The 22144-nt window shown below is 36.4% G+C and overlaps 1 protein-coding gene across 5 annotated transcripts in view; it reads right to left on the minus strand.

Annotated features, from left to right (window-relative positions):
- Positions 1-1410: 1410 nt before the first annotated feature.
- MED13L (mediator complex subunit 13L) overlaps positions 1411-22144 on the minus strand; it is a 202894-nt gene continuing 182160 nt past the window's right edge. For 3 of the 5 annotated variants that reach the window (XM_062589962.1, XM_062589960.1, XM_062589965.1), the window contains 9 exons: positions 20946-21134; positions 17824-18047; positions 17259-17401; positions 15014-15172; positions 13805-13981; positions 11328-11482; positions 7883-8044; positions 5762-5874; positions 1411-4304 (listed from right to left, as the gene is read on the minus strand). In XM_062589962.1, coding sequence (XP_062445946.1) covers positions 4172-4304; positions 5762-5874; positions 7883-8044; positions 11328-11482; positions 13805-13981; positions 15014-15172; positions 17259-17401; positions 17824-18047; positions 20946-21134 — 1455 coding nt within the window. In that variant the 3' untranslated portion in view covers positions 1411-4171. Of the gene's footprint in view, positions 4305-5761; positions 5875-7882; positions 8045-11327; positions 11483-13804; positions 13982-14023; positions 14108-15013; positions 15173-17258; positions 17402-17823; positions 18048-20945; positions 21135-22144 lie in introns of those variants that run through there. The other 2 variants (XM_062589961.1, XM_062589964.1) reach the window with 2 other exon arrangements.

A 22144-nucleotide genomic window follows, 5' to 3' on the forward strand; every position in this document is an offset into this window, starting at 1 on the left:
TAGCACTCACAGTGGAAGGCTGATGTGTATCTGGGTCCACTTTTACTCATTTCTATTCTGTAAGAACTTGTACAAGTTTTAAACAATGTTATTTATTAAGTCAAGTGAACTAAAAGACACAAAACTCAATTTTTTTAAAAAAACTAAAAGAAATAGAAATGTTAGAGATTATTTTTGTAACTACACAACTTTAACATTAAAAATAAGATGCATCAAAATTAAAGTAGGCTACAAACAGTTTTATGACCCTCGCAACTAGTGAGGAAATCCCAACTGGCCAGTAAAGCACCTATGAAACTGAGTACCAATTGCCTGATCTGATCTGCAGGAGTTGTGACTCCATGAGGACATGGGCTTCATCTCTTCATGAAAAACAAGCAAGTTCTTGAAGCATACCTTGCAAGAAAGAGCTACAGAATATTTTGGGTCTGCTGAAAGTGTCTCATTTGGTTTTGAGAGTCACTGCTGTTATTTGTGTAGATGGCTCCCACCAGCAGTACAGGCTAGCCACGGCTGATGGTGCAGTTAGAACTGGCCAGAAAACATGGGGGTTGTAGTTTGCTGCATTTTAGGGTGTGTGTGTGTGTGTGTGTTTTTTTTTTTTTTTTTTTTTTCTTTAAGAGTAAAGCTAAGGATACGATATTTAAAAATACAGCTGCTCTGGACAACCTGAGGTAGCAGATCTGGTTTAGTATTATTCTTTAATCTGGAGCTGACTACGTTGCAGTTCCTTTATAAATGCTACTGTGGGGTGGGGAAGAGGGGAGCGAGGCAGTTGCAAGATACTGATATGCCATTAAAATCTCCTGTTAAAGGCTTACCTGGTATATAGAGAGAAATCTCATCTGTAGGGGGTGGGCTCTTGTAGTTAAAGTTGCTAATGCAAAGCAACTGCTACTAATGTATCACCGGATTCTCTCAGGTTGTTTCTACTCACCTGATCTGGCAGAATTTACAGTTTGATTAAATCAACTTCTACATTAATGGATTTCCTTTCACAAAGATCCAGCTTTGCATAGAGTTATTATTCTATTTTCTTTAATTTCCACTTTTAAAGAAAGTTAAGTACTACTGCAGTGTGAACGCTTGTACATTGTAATGAGCCATATTATTCTGAAATGGCGTCCGATAAAGCTTAGATTTAATCAACATGTGGCAAGTAACCTATGCCCATCTGCCTGTTAAGACTTCATGGAAGATAGCTGTGTCTCTAAATAAATAATAAAGAGCCTTTAAATGAATTTCAGTTCCATTCACATCACATATGAGATCTATGGCTGCTTTTTAATGCAGGCTTTTCTTCCCTAGGAATGCTTTGCCAAAACTTAATAGTCAAAGAAAATACTCTTAAGAATAAAACTGCAACAGGAGTTTCAGTAATTCAATAATTTATTCATCTAAAAAAGTGTGTAAAAGTATATAGCTCTCATCCACAAGGTATATATGAATGACATTTAAAATGGAGGTCTTTATTATTATTGTTTCTTTTTTTATCAAAGTCTTTTTAGTGTATTGTACCAGCGATATACTGTAGATTTAAAATGAACTTCACATTTTTTTTTGTTTTCTTTCAAATTGTTGGCTATATATAAAAGAAGCTCACTGCAAAATGCTCAGAGGAAAAAAAAAAAAAAAAAAAAAAACAAAGAAATTCAGAACTCCCCAGAAATGTACAGCTTTTACATTTAAAAAAGGTTCTGAAATATACATACAAGCATGCTGGACATTCCCCACCCCCTCCCTCTCCCTTTAGCTCAAACAACTGTATAATAATTCTGATTTAGGCATGAATTTCCAAAGTTAGAAATAAAAAAAAAAATAAAATAAAATAACTTTCTTCACTCTGTAGGAAAGCCAGGGCTTGTACATTTCAGATTAATTCAGTAAAAAACTCACAAGTAAAATAATGCATATTTAAGGGAAATATTATACAGAACTTTTCACACTGAAGTACATAAGATTTTTCTTTAAAATCTATTGCCATTCATTTATTTTGCACAAAAACGTATAAATATGTCACCAGCTTCTCTTAACTTAAAAAAATTAAATAAAAGACACCAGATGAAAACTACTCCTTGCTGCCCTTTTTTTTATTTTTAATTTTTGCTTAGAACCAGGTTTCTGGGGAAGAAATGCCCCTGGATAAAAACAGCCCATTTAAAAAGAACAAACAAACTAATAATCCAAAGTTCAGATGAATCCTGGGAACAAATAACCCCAAAACGGTAAAAGATTACAAATGTCTACTTTACATTTTTCCTCCCCAAGTTAAATTTTTTTTTTATACAAGTTTACAATCTTCAACTTTTTATGCTCTTCAAAAGGCCTTGAGAATTTTCTTTTCTGATTAAGAAAAAATAGTACGGCAATATTTTTAAAGTCAATTTTACACTGTACACATTAGATACAAATGGTTTGATATCAGATTTTTTTTTTTTTTTAACCTATACATTGCAAAGAAGATACCCACGTGGGAGGTTTGGTGCAGAGAATGAAACAATCCATTTACAGGTTACTTCTCTGACTTCACCTTCTCATTACACAAGCAATTTTTTTTTTATATAATTTGTTTTAAATGTTACATTATCTCAAGAAAAATACTTTTTAAAATCATAGATTTTTTTTCTTTTTTTTTTAACCAGAACATGAATGTCTTTTGGAAGAACTTTAAAATTTGTAGGTTTTTCTCCACAGATAGATAACTAGGTCACACAGCCTGATCAAAGTGCCCGACCCCTCACATAAGGCAGTCCATGCCTGCTGCAGAGTGCAACATCAAACATTAGAAAATGGAGTTTAAATATAAACCCCTTGAAGCCTGGAATGAAGGAGTCATAAAAATACTTCAATTAGCCATTAACCTTTAAAATGGCAATCATTTTACTAAACAAAGTAACTTTTCCACCACAGTGGTATAACTTCAAGTACTAATTTAATGATATAATTTTTAAAAATTATTTCTTTGAAATAATATTCCTATCATCAGAAAAAATACACCAGATTTGCAACTGATTTAGTGTAAACAAAAACCATATTTTTGGATATGTACATGGACTAGTCTGCCCAGAATTAAAGGGCGACTTGGGTTTCAGTAAATAATTTTCTAGCATCATTAAACTTATTGGAAATATATTTCAATCATAGCTCTACAATAGATTAATTTACCACTTTCCATTTGCCCTTACATTGGGCTTTAAAGTATTTTTCCTCCCTACCTCTCACTCACTCTTATTAGGTAGTGTTATCCTTCATTAAACACTGGCCATTTCTTGCTTTAACCAGGCTAAATGCAGGTGTGAATTCCTTAAAATACAAGTATATTCTTATCAGACTATGCTGACACAGTTAGAATTCTAAATATACTCCCCTTCCCAACTTGGACTTTGATTGTTACTAGCTTCATTTTTGTTTTCTAGGTCAGAAGAGTGAGAGGTACATAGATAAATAACCCTACGGTGGAACGGAGCTGGATTGTTAAAATATTCTACTGTTCCCAGTCCTTTATAATTTAATCCCTTCCCTCCCCAAACCTAAAAATAAATAAAATATCTCCAGACCATTCATATCTACATGGACAGGTAACAAATGCATGCATTCATCCCAATCCACTCTGACAGGAACTCCAGGTAGACAGAAAACTCCAATATTAATACAAGACTATGACTGATTTTCTTCTTCTGCAAAGTCCCAGTTGGTGATGTTCAAACAAGAAAATAACTGTCGGAAAACCCAAACTGGTCACTAAAAGATATTTTTACTTGCAGGGCTGAAACTGCTCTTGGTTGTATATCAGAGTTCCTAATGCAAAAAGATACTGTAGTCTTCCTCAAAAAAGAAAAAAAAAAAAAAAAAAAAAAAAAAAAAAAAAGGAGAGAGAGAAAAAAAGAAAAACACACTGACCAGTAGTTACTGGGCCACCAAACTAACACTGGCTTGAGGTTACTGTGTGTTCACTGTTCTTGGATGTTCCCAGATTTTGGACTGAAGCTGCCAGAGATGTTAATGGGTAGTTTAGTTTTGAACACTGCAGAATTCACATGTGCTTATGGAGGAACAGAAGCACAGCACACGACTGGTCTGAAGACAAGCAAAATTGTGATTTTTGCAGACTGTGGCACGTTTCTCAGGTTGAGGGGAGAATAAGCCAGAAGAACAAGTGCTTTTCTATCTATTAAAGTATGTTCATGATGGCATTGTACAATTGAGTGAGCACCACAAAGTGGACAGGAAGGCAGGAGCTGCGATCCTGAGTGGCAGGGTTACATGTAAGCCAGGACAGTGCATTGTACTGCTCCAAAACGAACCTGTAGAAGAGAAATGCAGGGAGAAAAATGAAACTGCAATTGTTTACTCCTTTCCTTCTTTCTTTTCTAAAGCATTTAATTCAACTTATCACTGATTTGTCTTGGAGATATACTGAGGTGAGCACTGCCTGGTTCTACTAATGTCGATGGTGTTGGCCAAGTAGCAAACTTGACGTAAATCACATTCCACACACACTTTTCGGCATGAGAATATTTGAATTTGACTCAAACCGTTTGAATCTAGACTTTCTTCCAATACACAGTAGAGATGATAGAATCATAGAATAATTCAGGTTGGAAGGGACCTCCGGAGGTTATTTAGTTCAATCCTGTGTTCAAAACAAGTCTAGTCAGATCAGGTTGCACAGAAACTTGTCCAGTAGACTTGTTCAGTAGAGTCTTACCAGGTCTGTGGATGGAGATTCCACAACCTCTCTGGCCAATCTGTTCCAGTATTTGATCAGCCTTACTCTAAAATAATTCTTTCTTTATGTCTAATTAGAATTTCCCAGCTTTTAACTTGTGTCCTTTCCTCTTGTCTTATCGCTGCGCATCTCAGAGCATCATACTCTTACTCAAAACAAAGGGGGAGACAGTATTGCCTCAGAAAAGACACAACAGCTCAGTCCTCTGCCTAAGCTGACACAAATTCTAGAGCAGTATATTTACCACCAATTCGAGTTAGATGAGAATATTCTTAATGTTTTTTATTGATACTTTCTACCTGGTATAAGTATCCATCGTTCACTATTGTGTCCCACCCTCTATGCGCTATCATAAAATAGATTTTTTTTTCAGTGTAGTACAGCCCCAACAGATCGGATGAAGCCAAACATTTTTCCAGCTATCTTCTACAGCAGAATAGGCTCACAACCCTGTATTAATTCAGGAAGAATATCTCCTTTATATCTCAGGTAATTATCCTAATTCTTGAGATAGCGAGTATGAGGAGAGTGCCTCTATTTCCTTCTATAATTCCATTTGGTTTGGTGAGAAAAAAATATTTATACAGTCTAGCTTACACCATCAGCTAAACAAAACAATCTTTGGGAGGCAAATCAAGGTATGGTGGCATCCACTTTGTAAGGCACATATTCCTTTCCATATTGTTGCAGAGAATTTATGAAAGAACCCTCGTAATAAGGGTTATAGCTTTAGGGATTAAATATATGTATGTATCTAAAAATTTATGTATTTCCTATAAGAATAGGAAATAAGTCCTTTTACTGCTCTTTACTAGTGTTGGTAGCAAACATAGTAAGACTAGTTGTTTTTTTCTTCTTTTTTAAAACTACACCCCTACTATGCCTTACCTGTGTGAACACTTGATAAACCTAAGGGCTAATTTTGCCCCCTCCCACAAAAGTTCCTCTGAAAGAAACAGTTTATCTGAACTTCCAGTGCTGTATTCCCATAACCTTGCAGAGAAAATGGAGACCCTAAAAAGTGCTACCTACCTCAAGACATCTGATGTAGTTTTAGAGTCCAAGGGATGAGGAACACGCTGAGAATTTCTGGCAGGTAAAAGCTCATCGGTCTGCGCTACAGAGATATGGTGGTGCAATGAGGCCTTTGAAAGGAAAGGAAAAAAAAAACCCCACAAATTAACTCTTCATATGGCAAGTTTTTCTGAAGATTCACAGTGAACAAATATAGGAGAGCCTGAAGTGTTGGCAAGCTCAACCTACCATGGCCAAGTGCATTCTGAAGTTCTGTAATTTGTTACATTTTCTCAGGGAAGAAATGACAAGGGAAGACACTTACAGGAATGTGTCAGTGGTTCTCTTGGTATTTCAGTAATAAAACATTCTGATTGTTCAAACTCTGCAGCAGGAGACCCATCTCAGTACACCATGCAAGTGTAGGATGGCAGGCCAGAACACTTAACGCAGCCTTTGGCATACTCTGTTCTGTTATGTTTCCTGAATCTCCTTCATCTTTCTTCTGGAACAAGGCCTATGCATTAGTTTATATAGGGCTAGGAAGGGGATTTCATGCTGATCCTGTGCAGGGCTAGAGCCAACCATGTAAACTTTTCAAGTGGGTAGCCTCACAGACCACACAGCCTGCCTAGGCAACACCTCTAAGTTATGCTCCACCAACTGTGCCCTGCACATTAGAGGTGGAATACTTCAGCTCAAAAATTCTTAATCCATATCAGATGGAGTACTTGAAACTCTGTCTCGCATAGACCATACACGTTTTCTAATTTTGTGTGCTGTGTAGCACAAATGAGACAGCACCACCTGCTCTCTGAACGGCATACAAGTTACTGCATGAATTCAGCCCCTTGCTTTTATTAAAAATTGTCCAAACCAAAACAGAATGTTCCAAGTCAAATTAAACCTTTAGTTCAGCCTAGATCTGAAAGAGTAATTGTGTTGGGGCAGGGGGAAGGGTGGTAGCTCCTTCTCTCCAGTGCAAATCTAGTGTAAGCTTATGGAAGGAATTTACAGTTGCCTGGAGCTCTGTTGACTATGCTTTTACCACTGGAAATGAACCATAGTATTTGTATTACTCATTCACAAAGATGTAGTTTTAAGTTTAGGGTAAAGCTTCATCTCTAGTTCTATACATACAGTGGCTTGCCTTTCATATTATTTTTGAGATCTCCATTTAGCAGGTTTAGAGCAAAGCACTTCAGGAAATCTATCCATGAAAAAGCGGAGGGAATAAGGAAGATGACATCATTTAATTGGGTACTTCAATACTGAGCTGGTGGAGGTGGTATACTGGATATAAAGCCCCACTTTATGCTTTATAAGAACAAATACAGCAGTCATTCTTAAATGATAACTGTAAAATGCCTTTTTGCATGAGGAAAGAATTGAGAAATACTGAAGACTTTTACTTGGATAATAGCCTGGCAGGCACAGATAAGAATTTAGCTAGAAGACTACATGATACTTGTAAAAAATGTTTTAACATTTGCTAATTAAACTGGAAATGGATAAAGAAAGTAGTACTGTCTTAACTACTCTGTAAGTTGCTTGCTCAACTATTTATGTGATGCTCTTCAGTGCATATTTTTCACCTTATTTCCTTACTCATTAGTTCAAATCCTTTTGATTCACGCAAGTAAAAGCCTGCATGTCTCTCTATAGGGAGCAGTGAATTGCTAGTAGTTGAACTAGTTCTGCTGTAGACCTTTTGCAAGGACTAACAATTTTCCATTCTGGAAACTTTGTGACTTTTACAACTAGGGATATAGGAATGGAGAGTAAATTTTTAATCCATGTGTCATAACTGGACTATGGCAGAATAGGAGCTATGGCCCTCCTGACTTAAGTCAACCAAAATTTAGGAAATGACAATCATGACACTTCCTTAATACTGGGTATGGCTTTGATGATTTCATATTTAGAAATTGCCATATTCTATTCCATTTCAGGTAAAGGCTGTAGGAACAGAAAGTAAATGTTAATAGCCAGCTATCTAAATTCAAAGCTAGAATTATATTTCTGTTACCAATGCTGTCAGTTGAGGTAACATGCAAAGTCAACATTTTCATGGAAAATTCACAGGAGATTAACAGAATTCTTCCTCTCTTTCCCCTGTAAAAGGATACTAACACAGACCTTCAGGAAGAGAGGACACTGGTTTTGTGCCTGAGGACAAGATGACCAGAACCATTGTGGAAGATTCTCAGCTTTGGCAGTTGATACAAAGTATCCAAGAGCAAGGGGTTGCTGCTTCAGTTCTTCAGGGGCTTCTCTAGAAAGAAGACGTTCCCCTTGGCTCTGAAGAAAAAGTTAAAAGGCATTTGTTTGTTTTATGTCATTACACCCCCCCCCCCAATAACATTCATTTTGTTTACTGATCACTCAGGCTTTAATGCAGTTTTGTCTTGTTATTAATGAGCTAGCCTTTAATCTCAGGCTGTGCCATGCTTTCCCTTTATTCACAAATCTTTAAGTTGTCTAATCCTTTCCTTTGGTTGGGTTTCTCAGGCGTATGTTTCAGAATTACTTTAAGTTCCCTAACAGCAACGTTAAGCTCTTAAATTGAATTGAGTTTATAGAGATTTTGATGCTAGAGTAACTTACAGGTACTAGGCTCTGTCATGAACCTCAGTAGCTTAATGTGGGCAGGCAGAGAACAGAGCGGTGTTGATTTTAAGCTTTTACTGCCTCAGTAATTTATTTTTTTTTAGCTTTACAAGATATCCCCAAACCTAGAAAAATTATCAAGTCGCACTGCAGATGTTTCTGACTTCAGCTAATGGAAGAATGAGTTACACACTCAGCTATGCAAGAACATAAAATACCTGCATCTTTATAGAGTGTTTGTTGTTTAAGTTAGTTACTTTTATACCTTAAAAAAAAAGCTGTGCTCTATATTTCTTTATTCCTTTACTCCTTGCTGTGAATAACTTGAACAGAAGATACTATGTTTTATACATGCAGACACTCAGTGTGGGGAAAAAGAAACAGCTGATTCTGCTTTTCTAGTTATATCAGTTATTAATTTATTTAAATACAGGGTTATTTTAGAATTAGTTATTCATGTTTTCATACATGGGGAAAGTTATTTGGAGAGGAGAAAGTGGAACAACACGAACAAGTCTTCAAAACTAGTTTTGTCAGATATTAGATTGCTGCCTCTCAGCATGTATGTATGTGTTTTTATTTCTGTAGACTAAAACCAAGATAGATGAACCTTCTGCACACCAGGCTGTTGTGCAGGAATGTTTCACGAGAGTTTGTCTCCCAGTGTTTATAAAAAATGCGATATATATCATGGACCACATTAATAAACCTAGAAGGACTGCCTTAGGTATTAGAATGGCTGACTGCCATTCCATTCTGAAGTACATTTTTATTTTACATAGATTTATTTTTTGTAAACACTCTTCATTATTTTGCTTTTACTTTTTATTTCTTAGATACCCCCCCTCAAAAAAAAAAAAAAAAAAAAAAGATAAACTTGCAAAGTATTCTGGACGGGCAGTCCATTTATTCCACATGGACCTTTAAGTCAGCAGGAGAAAAACATTCTAAGAAACTGGCTTAATCACAGAACCTTCAGTGCTAGTCCTTGAAGCAGGTCTTTCTCCAACAGTAGTATCTTGATCAGAAATCAAAGTTAAACAGTCCATAAAGCTCAGAGAAGGCTACAGTGCACCTGGCTGCAGGCACTTGGAAAACCTAACAGTAGACCTTGAAACTGGCTGCTGAGCAATCAGGACTTATACCAGTAAACTGCAGCAATCAATTATGGGCTACATGGACGGAGGCTTGACCTTCCCTGACCCACAAGGTAATGATCACACGCTGTTGCTTTTTTAAAACCAAAAATTACACATCAATTACTAGGCCCTTGTTAATGGTTAAACTGAATTACTATGACAGGTTCATCTAGAAATGGCTTGTCCAGGTCTCTAAGCTCTTTGGTCATTAACCTTTCAATACTGTTAAGGCATTTGGATAGAGTTCCATTGAGAGTAAGTTGTATAACACATTTTTCTAAAAGTGGTACAGAACAGAGGTTGTTCAATCACCTAAATATGAAAGGGAAATTGTAATGAGTGCTTAGTTGTGATTTATGACTAGAGGTTTTGGGAACAAAATTTAAAACTTTTAATTTGCCCACATAACAGTTTGAAATAACCAAGCGACAGAAATGTGTAATTATTTAGCCTTTGAAAAGTGAGTTGAAGTATTAGTGTAAGGTGATCATGTATGGAGATCACAAAATATAACGTTAGCATTTTTGTGGCTGGTGCAAAAGAAATTTTTCCACTCACAGACAATATTAAGCTGACCATTGAAGCATTTTGGCAGAGGTAATAAGGAAATACACAGAAGACTTTTTCCTTCCAGGTCATAAAACTGCCATATCTCAAAATCCTAGTCATTTTCAGGGAGTGAAAATTTCTTTCTTAAGAAGATACTTACATTTAGAAAAATGTGCTGCTTTGTTAGAGTGGATGAATACGTGGCATCATTCACAGTCAAATGTCTTAGCTATACAACTCCCTAAGTAGGTATTTAGTAGTTGTGTCTAACCAGATTTATCATTTCACTAGAGGAGACCGTCTGAAACTACCAGTGGTAGTTGCAGGTACTGATCCAGTTATTTTTAAAAAATTCAGATTATTATAACAGAACTTTTAAATACACAGACTTATCCATTTCTTCTATTAAAAACAATAGTCTATTTCCTTAATAAGACTGTACTACTTACTAAAGAAGTTGTATGCTATTACTTTAAATGAACTGTTTCTAGAGTAGAACTTCTCTGCTGCCAAATTATGAAACCTCTTCATGCTTCTGCATACTTGCAATGGAAAACATTTTAAATGTACAGCTAAGTCTCTTACACAACTAACTGTATGCATAAGAGTTCCATCAAACATGATCCAAATTACACTAAAGCCAATTCAGAAAAATGTTTCTTGAATTATCAAAAACAATTTGCATTTAAAATAACCACTGGTGTTGGAACCAGCTTTATAAAAGTCACTTCAAACAAAAATAACTTCTAAATAGTATGTGCTTTGGGCTAATTTTTACAAAGAAAACAGCATTTGCATAAACATCTAACACTTGCAAAGTTTATACTGACAGGGTTTTATTATTAGGAGAATTATCTTACTTCTTGCCTCCCCCAGAAACTGATCTGATCAGAGGTCTCCATGTCTTCCTTTCTCTCAAAGGCTTGTCACTTTGTGCCAGGGGCATTCTGTATGATTTTCCAGAGAAAAATCCATAAATACAGATTAAGTTCATACAGAATTATTGAATATGGCTCGACCACAAGACATCCTCCTCTTCCTCCTCTCTACCTCTCAATTACCTTCTACACTAACAGCTAACTTTAACTTGGAAAAACAGTCATGGCAGAGGCATCTTTTACCATGGTATTTAGCCAGTACCTTGCTGTTGACTTAATCTACAGAAAAGGAGATTCTGTTGGAGGATCTGGGGGTTTGTTGTTGTTGTTTGTTTTTGTTTGTTCTGTTTTTGCTTTTGCTTTGTTTTGCTTTTCAGCAGCATGTCCCATGAAGTGCTAGAGCCTTACCCTACTATGCTGGAAGTGAGATCCCACTCCAATACCGGATGGGGAACCAGGGGAAGGAACTGGGGAAGAATTTGGTGGAGAGTGAAGATTCCCTGTTATTAAAATTCCAAAGTCGTTGTCTATGTCATCTGGGAATGGGAGGTCAAACATGTCATCTGAAAGAGAAAAGAAAAAAAAATATCATTTCTCATCTCCTGTACTTGTTTTTGTTAAGAATTTTCTCTAATACATTACCATTCCCTTTGAGGGACACACACTTGAGACAGATCTGAAGGCAGCAGTACACATTTTACAGTTTACATTTTACAGTTTCATCCTTCTTAGTTTGATTTCAACCTTTGATTTCAACCACACAGATTTGAAAGGAAAAGTTAGCAGACATCTATTAAAATCATGAATTCTACAGTATACAAAAATCCTGTCATACCAGCTTAATAACAATTCCAAATGAACTTTTTAACCAAAAGAATTACAACTCTCTGCAGCTGGTCACAGAAATCCATTAACAAAATACTTGAAATACATTAAACAAAACTACATAAGCTACCCTCAGCAGGTGCTGTTCTTTGGGCTCCCAGTGCACACCAGCATATTGGTGCACATTTGCTGAAAGTATTCTGGGAAGAGCCCTAGCAGCTTCAAAGAAATTGTTCAGAGTCAAGTACTGCTCAGCAAAAGGGCAGCAGGGCCTGATCGACACTCACATGCAATGCACTTTTATGATTATTTTAAATACTGCAGCAGGACTTCCTGCAACTCTACTTTTAATAGTTTGATTTCATCTCAGAAGTTAGATATACTCCTATTACCATAACTTGCGAACATATTTTAATTTAATTCATATTAATATGTGGGATGGGAGTAAAAATGCATTGAAAATATATTTGCATTCTATGAAAAGTACATTCCATTGCTCAGTTACTTGGAAGTTACAATGCCATGGGTAATTTATGTGATGGAAACCTAAGATTATAAACATAGATCAAAATATTACAAACATCATAATATAGCTTATACGGATTTTTTCCTAATCTAATATCTTAGCAGGCAAAGACATTTAAAAAGTATAATGACATTCAAAGTATGTTTTAGATGGCTCCCCCTGTCCTCTCTCTGTCCCCTGAATTAACTGGATTTAGAAGAATCACAGCCAGATTTATATTAAAACACACTAAAGAGACCCTAAATAATAGTCAAACATTTCTATATAGTTTTAAATGTGTTTTACTATAAATCATTTATCTTGAAAAATTTGCTCCAACTAACATCACATGAAAATGGAAAAGAATTTGTCTTGCACTAATTTAAAGATGACGTCCTGGTGCTCAAATAGGCAGGTGGTTGTTTTTCTTCGTCTTCTGAGGAGAAGCACTGGATTGCAAAAGCAATGAATTAGCTTAGTTTATTACCTTCTGTCCTACAACCTCAATAAACAAAACAGAACTAATGTTATGCTCCGCTAAGCCTCCAAAGCATAAATGAGATGGCTAATAGCATAGGAAGCAGTTTAATCATTAAATACAACAGAGTTAAGAAAATTAAATTTAACACCATTTTGGAAAACGCCAGCTCCTGTACCTGATTCTAATTAGCATCTGAAGCACTAAAGGGCAGGTTAATGCAGGTTAAATATTTGTCAGCACAGCATTCAGTCAGGGTTCTGGGGCCTTGAAAGGACAGCTGCTTAAGTAATAAGAAGGGTAACTTCCCTTTTGTGAGACTGACTGAAATTCTAGGAGGAACAGATCAAAGCAGACTCTTTCATTAAAAATACCAGATCTTTCTTCTTCTCTCTACTCTACCTCCCCTCCTATTAGAATACTTCCTTCTGTTGTAAAGGTTTGTAGTTACTTGTTTTAAATTGTTTTATAATAATTTAAAAAGATTTATTGCATAACAGAAAAATACTGTTTTGATAAAAAGTATTAATCATAGTCTTGCTGTTAAGATTTATAGATTGAATATGCTTAAAAACACCACCATTATATTAAGAACCCTTAGTTTTGTCTATTTTGCCTACTTTACATGAAGTTTAAAATTTTAAAACGAGTACCTCCTTCCTGACAAGTTTTGCACGCAACAGACTATCAAGTGAACCACTAGTATAAAAAACAATTTGGCTTGATCAATTCACAAGTCAACTCACAATAACAAGAAAAAGCATTTTAGAGTCTGTGCTTCTTTTATTACTATTTTTTTTTTTCCAAATTGACTGGTCATTAGAGAATATTGCTTTTGGAATAAATCAATATGATTACCTGAAAAGAATGTTCAGAAAAATATAGTATATTATTCTCTAACTATAATGTAGGTGGTGTCGTTTTTAAATTAAATTAAGGTGGTATATGGTCCTTTGGAGAACACTGGTCCATTCAGTTTTTATTGGCAACTGGTACTGCTCTGCTTGTACCTTTTGAGTAGGCCACTGGAAAACACAAATATTTCACCTCCTACACTAGACACAAATGTTAACTTACCATTAGTAGGGCTGAATCCATCCTCATTAGGATAATTTGCTGGTGCTACCTGGATAGTAGCAGAGGTTGGGAAAACCAAGATGTGTGTACAGGAGGCATCCTGAGGGGTATTCAGCTGAGATGATTGCAGATTCAGCGCAGTACTCCGGCCAAACACTGATCCCATAGTGACAGCATCTTCCAGAAAAGAAGCAATGGCAAAGACACTGATTTGCATCATCTTCAAAATACATGTTCTGTGTCCAATTAAATTTATGTGCATATGATCTGGGTTTGCAAACTAACACAAGCATTTAAAAGAGCCTGAAATTAAGATCACATGTTGTACAGACAATGTTTAACTATGTGAATTCTCACATGATGCCTCATCTTTCCCTTCATTCTGCTGCTCCTTGATCAGAGATTTGCCTGTCAGACGCGGAAGTCAAATTTATTTTGGACACCCACATCTATATAAATCCAAATTATGTAATGTGCCCCACTGTGGATGGTATTAAAAGACATAACTTGGCATCTATTTTCTCATGCTGCTAAAACTCTGCTTTGAAAATTATTCAGCTTGATGAGTAATTTTCAGGCTGGTTTAGTTCTATTCCATGCAATATTTTTTTTTTTTCCTTCCTAAACTAAGAACCGGAGCAATTTGTAAGGATGCCTCACCATATAGATAACTGTACATACTTACAAAGTACAACAAATAAGGAAAGGTAAACAATCCAATACAGAAGAACTTAATGAAATTAATTTTACTTTGACTTAGCCCTGTGGACTGTAGCTCACAACCGAGCTCTTTAAAAAACTTGGGCTTATGAAAAGGGAAGTAGGTTTATTACTTCTTTTTAGTCTCCTTTCACATTACCAACTATTAAAATGTTTGCAGTCCTCCTTGCATAAGGGCTTGTACAGCATCACATTTCAGCTGATGTGAACTGGTCTACCTCAAACCATGACCTCCCAAAAGAAATCATCATCAATTTGACAGTGACATAAAGTAATTTTTCCTCCTGGGAATCAAGGCTCCCAACAGAGTATAGCTTCATGATATTTTGGGGAATTCTGCTGGCCTAACCTATTTTCTCCAGTATTTAGCCACACTAGTCAAGGTCTTACTGTTAGGCCCAGAAGTCTCCCAAGACTGAAGTATTTCTTATGTGGTATCTATGAGAAGAGAAGTTTAAGCAGCATTGAAATAGATGGATAAAAATTTACCTGGCATCACAACAAAGGAGCCTTGTGGTTCCATGGCAACTAAACAGGCACTGAGGATAGAAGGAGAGTCCGCTGATGAGATACCACACATGCGGCACACCTCCTTTAGCTGTTTGCTGATTGTCTGCAGGGAACATTCCCCGAGGAGGATACTCCAATCTGAAAAAAAAGGAAGTTTGATAGAACATAACGGGATTCTGAAAAATCCAGCACTTGCTTGAAAACAGTGAAATACTAATAACATTTTGCATTTAACTCTTTCCACTGGGAGATGTAGCATTCAAACATAAATGGATTGAATTCCCACATACTTCTTCTGAAGCTTAAAAATTAAGGAACAACTGAGAGCTTGACCAACTCACTTAAAGTTGCTCTGTATTTGAACTAGGAATACAGTCCTATATACTGTGTATAGTGCTTTAAGCATTAAAGCATCCTTCCTTTCAATGATGGAAGACAAGCAGTAGAGGACAGTACCCTTTTCACAGAGATATGAGCAGAAAATTTGAGGGTTATAAAGTACCTTTTCAGATTAGACTGGTAAGGCTGGCTCATAGTGTACTGATACACACAAAGGTATTTTTAATGCATAGTAATTTTTCATGTACAGCAGAAAAAAGAAGTTGGTACTGTAGAATAGTTATTCTGGGCTGTTTCCCCCTTAAATTATTGTATAGCTTTCAGAACTGCATATTGAAGCAGTTACTACAAAATAGTTTATCCTGTGATAACTTGTTGGTTTTCCAGTGATCTAACTGCATTACTCTGATAAATCACTTAAGAATATGAGTTTCTGTAAGAATGAGTCTTTAATTCTACCTCTAAGGTATGAGGAAGTACTTGTCTGATGTGAAACAGGGCAACCTAAAAGGATTTATTTTATTTTACTTTATTTTTTGTTTTCTTATTTACATCCAACTGTTTCTGAACTGCTTTTTTATTTTCTTGGAAAAGGACATCCATTTTCATCTAACATGCTCCATAACTGGAATATTTGACTAGTAAGCAAACATACGAATTCACACATAACATATTTTCTAAAATTTTCTTACAAGTAAAATACATGAAACAAAGTAAAATACACTAAATAAAGCAAATATAGCAAATGTTTCTTCAGAAAGTTGTCAGCAGAGGGGCAGACAGGCCTTCAGTGGACCTCAGTTAACTATTTAGCTGACAGATTCACAAAATTAGAGGAAGAGAGCTACTGATTAAATTCTTAATCTGTCCTGCCTTCATTCCACTTAACTCTAATGCATGTGATGAATACCAAATTCACCGACTAGCGCAGGCAACTTCTTTTCTTCTCCCTGCATGTACTACATGGGAGCAGATTCTCTCCCCACACCCCACAATATTTTCTTGTGCTTTCAGACTAAATTTTTATTCCTTGTACACTGTTTTTCAAATTCTTTCTAATCTCAAGAAATACAGGATTCTTACACTGAGATAACCACAATAATTAACATCTTTAGTTATCAATGTAAGACGGCACACACTGTTTAATTAAGTATCTTTATCCTCCAGTCTAATTCATCTCCATGTTCCAATTCAGGAGATGAGAGAGAACTAAGAACAGCTTCTCAGAACCCCATTTTCTGTTAATCAGTTACCAGCAAAAACAGTAGTAGGAACCATTAGGAATGGAAGATAAGATGCTGAATGCATATATTCAAATTAGCGAGAGGAATCACTGCTAACGTGAAGCAAGGCAGTCTCTTACACTTGGATTAAGGCAGCTAAACCTACAATACACCAGAGCGCCCTTTCGGTTCCCACAGAGCTGTTGAGAATGCTAGATTTTGGGAATTCTTTGCAGGCCCCAGAGAGTACTTTGTTGCCAGTAAACACTGGCAATCAGTTATCAGTTAATTTCGTGCACCACAGAAATTAGGGGTTTTTAGTTAAGTAACTTTATTCTAAGAATTTTTATTTTGAAGCTTAGGAATCAGAATTGCATCCTATTTCTGTTTCTGTGACAGAACAGCTGTTGTCCAGATCTTTGTCTAGCATGTGATCAAACACAGGGATTCCACTGGGAAATACATGGTGCAAGTATTAGTTAAGCTATGCTGTACCTATAAGACAAGTGACGTCAAGTCCAATGTATAAACGTGGACAAAGACTGAAGTAGATTATTTATCCAAGACAATAAAAAAAAAATCATTGATAGGGTAGGATTTTAAAGGTTCATGATCAATCCTGTAAATTATTCTTCCTTGCTCACAGCACTGAAATTTCCTACCTTTTAACTCCCCGTGGCCCAGCCGACCAAGTCGCCCAATTACAACTCTCCAAGGCAGCGATGTCATCTGTACAATACCGATACACCATTCCCAGAGCTTCTGCAGACCAATTTTACGTGCAGATAATTTGCTCCTCCTTGACCTGGAGATTATGGAAGGAAAAAAAAAAATGAGAATGAAGAAGAACATTCAGACTTCTATTCTATAGAATTATTTCACTGCTGACCACCTGTAGGAGTTCCTACAGTGCCCTAACAGTGCCCCACTTATCTCTGAGTAACAAAAATGAGATGCTTTCAGTAGTGGTGTTTTAGTAAAGGTATCTGAAAGGTGTCCATATGCTGAGCAACATACCAACTGTTCTTGAAGGTACTCTCAATTAACATACCTAAGACAAGTGTCACAATAACTCTATTTCCTCTGCCCATTCAAATGTTATCACGATAATAGTATTGTGATGAAATGGGCAGGAAACGTGATTGCAATGCAATGGGCAAGCAAATAATAAAAGTGAGAGATGACAACTATAGACCTAGATTTAATGTAAATAGTAAAGATTTCTACCTGTTTGGTAAATCAATATTAACTATGCAGGTTTCCAACAATTCACCATGAAGATCAGTGCAGGATGCCAGAAGCCAGCGCTGATCATGAGACAAACAATATCCAACAAAAAGTACATTGTACTTCTGACTGGCCTCTCCAAATGTTTCTCCCAGCTCTGTCTGTTTGTCTTTAATAGGTGCCAATATGAAAGGAGGTGAGTATAGCTGGATTGGGCTGGGCCTCTGCAATAAAGTCAACATCATCATCAGATTTATCAAAAACTGTTTCATGTTAGAAATACATAAACATAAATTAGCAGAGAATACAGAAAAATGTGAGTTTGAAACAATATATAAAAGACATTCATAGCCAAAGCAGGTACTGGAAAAAGGGTGGATGCAGACAATTCCTTTCTACTAGATAATACTAATTCACATCAAAAAATTTATCCAAAGATTTCTTTTTTTTTCTCTTTTACGTACAGCAAAACTAAGGTGCAAAATGGCCTTTGCTCATGGTGGTATAAATCTCTGCAATGAGCAGAAGTTTAAACCCATTCCTGTTGTATACCATTCTGTTAAAATTCCTAGATTCTGCTCTCCTCTGTCTATTCCCATACTACCTACACAGTAGTGAATATCAACATCTAATGACCGTTTAATTCAGAAATGACACAGCCACTGCTTAGACTTCTTCATGCAGTTTTCTGTCTAGGTAATAGGTATAACATACTTTCATGTATGAAATTTTTTATCTTATTTCACAGTTTTATTTTAGAAAGACTTTGGTCTGAGAAGCAGAGTTGAATACTGGGTTGAGCACTGGCAGATCTGCTTTACATACTACAGTGCTCATCTCAAAAAAAAAAAAAAAAAAAAAAAAAATCCCCCCTGCCAATCCCAAACCTGTAGAGGATCACAAGAAATCAAGGCCATTTAGCACCCAGTTTTTACCTACATACAGAGGTAAATTAGTAATGTAAATGATTTCATGTGCAGTCTTATTGCAGCATCTGACCAGCAACTAGGTCATTAAATCTTTCTTGTCATAGAATCATAAAATCACAGACTAGTTCAAGTTGGAAGGGACTTCTGGTGGCTGTCTAGTCCAACACCCCTGCTCAAAGCAGGGTCAGTTAAGGCAGGTTGTCCACGACCCTGTCCAGTCAGATTTCAAGTATCTCCAGTGATGGAGACTCCACAAGCTGGGCAAACTGTTCCAGTATTCAGCCACCTTCAGAGTAGAAAAGATTTTTCTTATGTTTAAATAGAATTTCTTCTATTTCAATTTGTATCTGTTGCTTCTTGTCCTGTCACTGGATACCATGAAGGAGACTCTGGCTCCGTCTTCTTTACTCCCTTCCACCACATATTTAGACACATCGATAAAATCCCTCTTGTGCGTCCCCTTCTTCAGGCTAGACAATCCCAGCTCTCTCAGCTTCTCCTCGACGTCAGACGATCCAGGCCCCTGATCATCTTCATGACCCTTCATCAGACTTGCTCCAGTACGTCCATGTCCAGCCCAACACCGGACACAGCACTCCAGATGTGCTTTCATCAGTGCTGAGTAGACAGGAAAGATCACTTCCTTCCTACTTGCTGGCGATGCTTATCCTAATGCTGGCCTTTGCTGGCCTGCTTTGCCACAAGGGCGCAATGCCGGCTCACGCTCATCCTTTCCCCACCAAGATCCTCAGGTCTTTTTCTGCAAAGCTGCTTTCCAGCTGATTGGTCCCCAGCCAATGTGTCTTTGCTTCACAACTCCTCTCTGAAGAAAAAAACTTTATGAGCCTGGCCAAATATACTGAATAAATTAGAAATTGTGAGGATATTTTGTTATTTTTTTCAGACAAAGTTTGGAAGTCTGCAGTGCAGACTGATCAGAAACGCATGGAGGATGGAGAAAGTAGGCATCTGATTATTTAAGTGCACTAAATGCAAGAATGTACTCATGAAAACATTATATACCTCCTATTTTTGTCTTTTGTCTCTTCAGAAAATTAATTACAACATCAAAAATGCAAGTTAAACAGCTAGAGGAAAAGAAGTGATTGTGTTTTACTAGAGACATTATAGGGGTACCATATTTCTGTTTATATTCCTTTCTAAAAGTACACTTCGTTGGCTTCCCTAGTGCAGGAAAATTTGAGGGAGGGAGATGATGGCAGGGGTCAAGTTTATTGTTCTTCCCCTTACTCCTATCTAGTCCAAATGATGATCTTCATAGCTTGCTGCTGTTGAATAAACAACCTTTCTTACAAGAGGCACGAGGAAAACGTGATGAAGAGGTGTCTGGCACAGGACTGCTGAAGAACTTCTACAGAAATTCTGAGTGTTTCTGACTAATGCGTATTTTCTTCCTTAGGGTTTTATTTGAGTAATGGAATGTGCTGATTGTTTTTATAATGAACTTTAAATTAATTTTTTAAACCCTAACAAGCACATCTTGATTTCAAAGTAAATGTTTACAGTTGGTTCATTAAATCTAAATGAAATAGCCATTGTTATTTTTCCAAAGCATGAGAAATATTAATGGAAAATAGGATGGATTATTCTTCTTTTGAGATTCCTGATATTCCAGAAAGAGGGCTTGAATTTTTACAGTTTAAAAGACAGATGAAAGATAAGCCCAGTGAGATGAAATATAAACCCACTGAAGTAGGAAGATTTCTCCATTTCCTCAGGGAATTAAATAATGTACATATATTAGGAAGAGCAACGTATTTCATATATATGCTTGTAGATTATTTATATATGTATATGCATATAAATACTACACATATAATAAAAGTTGGATGTAAACACTTTCTTGTAGGAATACAATAGACAAAAACTACAACATGTCTCAGAATACCAAGTAACACCATACTACTACTACTCTTTTACACTGAATTTAAACTCAACCTTTTGTTTTTTGATTCCAAACCATAAGCTTAAAATGTTTTGAAAGCAAGCAGTCTGGCATTTTTCTTACTATGTTGTAGTTAGTATTATCTTTTCCCTTTATATTATTGTCTTCTGTACCTTGAAAAAAAATATTCCTCAAAAGTATTTTCCCTCCTCCCCCCCACCCCCCCATTTCAGAGATGTAGTTACAATTTATTAACAGGCTTTTATTTTCCTGACACCAGTACTAACCTCAGGATTTTTGAGGGTCATCTCAATGCTGGCAGCTGGCCCAAAGCCTGTGAGAGACTTAATGTGAATCTGTGTGGGCAATGGCCTCCTGCATTGGCAATACACTGAAAATGCCAAAGACTTCAAGTGCTGAATGTAGAAAACCTGTTCATCCTTCATTGTCTGCAGCATGTACTGGCAAGGCACAATCTATATAATTCATAAAAGCAATAAAACATCGTTAGTTCATTAATACCAAACCAAATCAAATTCACCCATTTGTTAGTTACTCAACAACCACGTCACTTCATATGTTGTGCTCAACTATATGCGCCACTGTACCCCTAGTTTCCCATAAGGGCTGCTGCCTTTTTGCAGGAATGGCTGCAATTTTCACTGATGCAGAATTGCTGTTTCCTCTTACAATGTTATATTTAAGCTTGCACAATCTCTGAGAAAGGCCTGCTGTACAATATAAATGGAAGAGTCTTCTTATAGGCCAACAATAACTGAGTAGTACTTAAATATTCAGGCTATAATGCCTGAAAAACACATTCTACTAGAGAGTCTAAATGAAATTTGCTTTCGGTTAAACATCATTGAACTAAAAACTGAACCAACTAACCAAAAAGCCCAGATTATAAAAAGGCTTGAGTGGGAAAAATGAAGTTCACTTTCTCATTCATATTGCAGTTTGGGAAAGGAACATGCCTAATTATGCGTTTAGCCTGTATCAGGAGTATACCACAAGAAGTCATTACTAATGGCATTTAAAAACAACAACCTAAGACTCTGGGGCAGCTTTGATTTTTTAACTCCACATTTAAAAGTGTTACTGGAGAATGAAGAGCAGGATCTCCAAGAATAGGTCAAGTTACCACTTACATAAGGGGAAGAACTATGACATATGCTCCATCCAAATGCAAAAGCTCATACTCAAAGACTAATTTTTTTTAAACCCTTTTCTGATCATCATATTCATTTTAAAGTAGTCCTGCTATATAATCTTGGCATTCTGAACTTTGTGATTAGGGAGGTTTGTTTAGATAGGCTGTAACTAGAATCAAGATTTGTTTGAAATTCATTTAGGAATCAGATTACATTGTCGTTCTTAAAGAAGCCATTTGGTAAGATTGTAGGGAGCAGAATTAAGATAATACAACAATGTATGTGGTTTGTGAGTCTTGTTTCTCCTTTTTAATGCAGCAAAACAGTGGGAC

The sequence above is a fragment of the Rhea pennata genome, chromosome 17 (assembly GCF_028389875.1).
Source record: "Rhea pennata isolate bPtePen1 chromosome 17, bPtePen1.pri, whole genome shotgun sequence".
NCBI lineage: Eukaryota > Metazoa > Chordata > Aves > Rheiformes > Rheidae > Rhea > Rhea pennata.